Source organism: Montipora foliosa, chromosome 8, assembly GCF_036669935.1.
Source record: "Montipora foliosa isolate CH-2021 chromosome 8, ASM3666993v2, whole genome shotgun sequence".
NCBI classification, from domain to species: Eukaryota; Metazoa; Cnidaria; class Anthozoa; order Scleractinia; family Acroporidae; genus Montipora; species Montipora foliosa.
The window spans coordinates 11,016,985-11,021,984 of record NC_090876.1 but is presented as its reverse complement, the minus strand read 5'-3'; the positions used below and the strand labels follow the sequence as shown (position 1 = coordinate 11,021,984).

Below are 5,000 nucleotides of genomic sequence, written 5' to 3'. Positions count from 1 at the left end.
CTCATACAAACTGGAAGGTATATCCTTGAAATCTGCCTTGGCTTTAAATTAAAGAGTCTCCGACCGACTCCTTCATTGTTTGTTTTTGTTGACAGGTGTTACAGTCTGGAGACGCAAAAATGTTGCGAGTGTTTTTCCAACATCAATCGAGATAAGGGAGACGGAATTTACTGCGAAAAGTAAGTACTTTTTTGATAATTTGTGTTACAAAAAGCTTTCACTAACTAAAATAAGGTCTTTTGCTGTTGGAAGTTGTGCTGTGCGACGACGAAGCGTTTATTTTTATCAATCGTTCTCTGCCTCAAAAGCCATATAGGCAAGGTTGATCATCAAGTAATAAGTAATAAGTCGATTGAGGACATCAGAAAGCCCGCGTGGATTCGTATTTTCTTTCCGTAAAAAGATCAGACTTTTACTTAGCCAAGCAAGCTTTCAGAAGTGAGTGTCATAAGTGCCTGACGAAAGGATTGCCGAACTAAACTTAATGAGAAAAGTTTAAACAAACATCACAAGATGTATTTTAAGATTTTTCAGTTAGTGATGTCAACTTCACGCCCCTGATTCCAAATGCATAGAGCGGAGTAGACCGTGTCAAATGGTACTAATAGACCAACTTCGATATATTAAAATTCAGTCCGAAACAAAAGGCACCATCTCGAGGCTCTGGGGAATAAACTCATACAAATCCTTATATTTATTCCCCAGAGCCTCGAGATGATGCCTTTTGCTTCGGACTGAATTTTAATATATCGAAATTGGTCTATTTGAGGGACTTCTTCTGCCACCTGCTCCCCTCTTTAGCGACCGTCGTTTTGAGTTTATCATTTGAAATTATCATGCCGAATTTGGTCTTCCTTATTCTTAGGTGTTACACAACTAAGAACGCTGCACCGTTAGAGGTTTACGTCAGATGCAAGGACAGTGAATTTAGTTTGCATTCACGAGACGAATCAGTGATCGATGCACTCAAAGAGCTTGGAGAAGGGCTAATCAGCGCGATACAGAAGAATATGAACCAGCAGATCGTGAACGACGACGCGAGTGATGAAGCCGAGGAGCTACCTCAAGGCTACGTCAATATGACAATGTCATACGTAACGAAATCTGTGTGGGGAGTAACTCGAAATGTAGGCAACACAGTCACAGGGACCACCAGCTTCGTCGCTCGAAATGTGGACAAATCTGTGAGGGGGACCACGGGCTTCGTCGCTCGAAATGTAATGGGGGCTACGAGCTTTGTCGCGCGAGGTGTGGATAAATCTGTGAGGGGAACAACGGGCTTTGTTGACAGTTCAGTAAGGGGAGTTACGAGTTTTGTCGCACGAAATGTGGACAAATCTGTCAGAGGAACCACGGGCTTTGTCGCTCGAGGAGTAGACAGATCTGTAAGGGGAGTCTCTCGCCTTGTCGTGAGGAATCTACTCTTCAGAGAATGAAACATTGTTCAAGGATTTTTACAGACTTTTCTACATTTCTCCCCATGGTTTTACTTATTTTTAATTACCGGGAGAACTTATATAATCATGGATGATCCTTTGTTTGAAAAGGTGAAAGTACACGTAACCAAAAAAAAACAAAGATTCGTTGAGACACATTTAACAAACGCATTTTGAAAATATTCCTCGAAAGTTGGCTTTCAATCCATAAAAGTGAGTAAAAAGAACAGTTACTTGACCCACGAACGAGTTGGTGAGAGCCTGATTCGAACCTCCACTCCGGCTAATGAGTAATTTTAAACCCAACAAAATAATGTTTGCAATCAAATTGCTCGACAATTGTTTTCAATAAGGTGTCCGTATCGGAAAAAAAAAAGAATTTAATTTTAGAATCACTTATTTTGGGTGACTGTAGCGGCTGTCGTAACGTATAATGTATTGTCTCGCTACCCAAGCCAAAAACAAAAGACTAAACAATTCAAACAATGAATCAGACTTAAAAACAATAGAACCTGCTTACAATACCAAGCCATAGCAAGTTACACTGCTGCTTATTTCCACTTTCAAATTTCCGGGGTGCCGCCATCTTGAATAATTGTGACGTGTACGGTTGCACACAAAGAGCAATAGGGCAACCATTATACACGTTAGAATTATTCAAGATGGCGACGCCCGGGAAATTTGAAAATCAAAACAAACATGTTTGGAATTCATTTATTTCGGATATAAACGCTTTCAATGGAAAAAGTTAGAACAATTTTGATTGTAAACATTATATTCTACGGTTTTAAGTTATTTTATTGTTTTACTAGAGGTCCCATTTAAATTCCTCATTTGGCATCACACACAAATGGTTTTCTTTAAAAAGTTAGTGACATAAAGGAAAACTGAAAAAACCCATGCCTCTCGTAGTATGAGGGCCAATTTTATTAATTACTTGTGCTTCGCATAAGAAACGTCATCTTCATAGAACGGAAAAGTAGGTTTGCTATCGGTAAAGAGCTTTTGTTAGGTAGTGTAACGAAAAATATTTTTAGCCTCAGTACACTTCAAGATTACTTTTCACGCTGCTTCAGTTGTAAGATACGTACGTACGTTCATGCTTTGTCTGGGAATTTGAAAACGTTTAACTTACTAAGTAGACACCTTTTTAATTTAAAAGAGTGTATTAAAACAATTTTAGAATCCAATGATTCTTCAGTGTAGTAGCTTTCCACATGTGACGTTGGCAATCCCTTCTTCCATCTAATTAAAGTTCCTGGTATTGGGATTTTCTGCAGCATTGGCAGCAAAGTGCTGTTAAGTCATCCTTAAACAACAACATCAATACAGCAATGGGTTGACTAAGCCAATGAATTGTACACGCCACCTACAGTAAATTGTCATTCACAATTCTCTAAAGGCAACCTCTAGATCTATTCCTACCAAAGACAACTTTAAACCGAACTTTTAATTTCTCATTTGTGCAAAGGTCATTCTCGGGGTCGCCTGAAATTTCTGCAAGTTTTCTTTGGGAAGGGGGGGGGGGGGGGGGAAGGGGGGGGGAGACTATATTAATTACCGTTATTCTTTTTCAAGGCTAAAATTTACCGCTCTCATCCTTTACCTCTTACACCGAACATGCTATCACTTCTTATCAATCACTTCGGAATCGCATCTTTTTTACTTACCTTTATTTTTGCACACATTGATGGTTTCGGCTGATGTCCGTCTTGCAATTTGTTCAGGCGACGACGCAGGCAGCAAACATAAACAGCGACAAGTAATAGCAGAAATCCGGCAACAGATCCAACACTAAGGAAAGAAGAGCTGCTTCTTCACTTCATTTAACATATAAAGAGAGACTTCCTGATTCCTACTGCTCAAGATTGGCTCCATGTGGCCAAGGCCAGGCTTTGCTTTCATGCCATACTTCTTAATAAAAAAGGGAGCGAATTATCTTAAAAATAAATTGGGTACGAGCAGTTTCACAGTACAAATGTAGAATGAAACGTCACTTTTGACATCAGTAGGGAATTTAAGCAAAAGGGAGTTTAAGATACCTCGACGACTACGGCGACGAAAACGGAACTTCAAAATATAAGTTTGATCTATTCTAAATGTTCATGATTATTCCATCTTGCTTGTATTATACAATATGGGCAAAGTGTCCTATAACTGGATTGGTACGGACGGATTTGAAGTAAGGAGTGAGACTGAAAGATTCGCTGTAGTTTGTCCAGGTTGTCATCAAAAGCTTAAGGTGATGTTACACGAGCCGATTTTTAACGCAACATTGTTGCGTTAAAAGTTGCCTCGTGTAACGGGGTGCACAGGGCGATTTTTAACGCAACATTTTGTTGCGGCAACATGTTGCAGGTTTTTGAAAGCGATTCAAAAACCTGCAAGATTGTTGCCTGAATTTTGTTGGTGTTGGTGCGTGTAACACCCCCGCCGCTGACTTTTAACGCAACATCGTCAAGAGCTAACTCTCTTATTAACTGATGATCTACTCCTCTTTCCTCCCTCCGTCTAATCCATCTTCTCGTCCAAATAATTCGTTCCCGATTTCTTCCTTTTTCATCTTCCAAATCGTCCACTAACAACAGAACCTGAATGATTTTCAGCCGCCGTCATTGTCCGCCATATTTGTCGAGCAGGAGCCTGGGTTCAAGTGTTGCGAGCAATGTTGCGTTAAAAATCGTCTCGTGTAACATACCGTTGCCGCAACAAACTTGCATTAAAAGCTGTCTCGTGTAACATGGATTTAAAATCGGCGTTAAAAATCGGCTCGTGTAACATCACCTTTAAATTTGGTCGTTTCACGTAGGAGTTTTGACGAGTACGGGAGAGAAATGTTCAAAAATGCGTGCCGCACGTGCAGCACGATCATTTTGGTTCTTTTAACCAATAATATTACTGCTTTTTGGCGTTGTCGTTGCCGTAGCCGTCGTCGTTTCTTAAACCCTATTAGGGAGTTTAAGAAACAACGACGGCTATGGCAACGACAACGCCAAAAAGCAATAATATTATTGGTTAAAAGAGGATAAACACTCGTGCAGTACGTGCAGCACGAATTTCCGTGCATTTCTTTGCCGTACTTCACAAAACAACAACGTGAAATCACCAAATTTTAGATTTTGACAAGGTGAGCATATAACAATGACCATTCATTTTCTGTTTTGACTTTACGACCGTTCGTACCCATCCAGTTACAGGATAGATCGCACCGAGGTGAACAAGACGGAATAATCGTGGAATACTTGCCCCAGTGCTAAATTGCTATCGTCTTTGCTATCGACGGCTAGGGTGACGACAGCGCCACAAAACTATTAATTCAATCGGTTAAAATAGGAAAAATAATTGTGCTGCACTTGCGGCACGCAAATTAGCACATATTTTTGCCGTACTCAGCGTAACAACGACGTGAAATCACCAAGTTTGAGATTTTGACGACAACGCAAACGTACAAATGCGGTCCTTTTTTTTCTCTATTTTACTCTGAAACCGCTCGTACCAATTTATTTTTAGGATCCTTTATCTACCTTGGACGACTTGAACTAGTTAGAATAATCGCGATAGTCT

General features: G+C 40.1%; 2 protein-coding genes across 2 annotated transcripts in view; one reads left to right on the top strand and one right to left on the bottom strand.

Moving 5' to 3' along the window:
* The window catches only part of LOC138012465 (uncharacterized), a 6,408-nt gene extending 3,774 nt beyond the window's left edge, over positions 1-2,634 (top strand). The window contains exons 3-4 of the mRNA XM_068859242.1: positions 96-179; positions 866-2,634. Coding sequence (XP_068715343.1) covers positions 96-179; positions 866-1,436 — 655 coding nt within the window. The 3' untranslated portion in view covers positions 1,437-2,634. The remainder of the gene's footprint in view (positions 1-95; positions 180-865) is intronic.
* The window catches only part of LOC138012466 (uncharacterized), an 11,622-nt gene continuing 9,232 nt past the window's right edge, over positions 2,611-5,000 (bottom strand). The window contains exons 6-7 of the mRNA XM_068859243.1: positions 3,107-3,230; positions 2,611-2,745 (exon numbers count right to left, since the gene is read on the bottom strand). Of these exons, the coding sequence (XP_068715344.1) occupies positions 2,686-2,745; positions 3,107-3,230 (184 nt within the window). The 3' untranslated portion in view covers positions 2,611-2,685. The remainder of the gene's footprint in view (positions 2,746-3,106; positions 3,231-5,000) is intronic.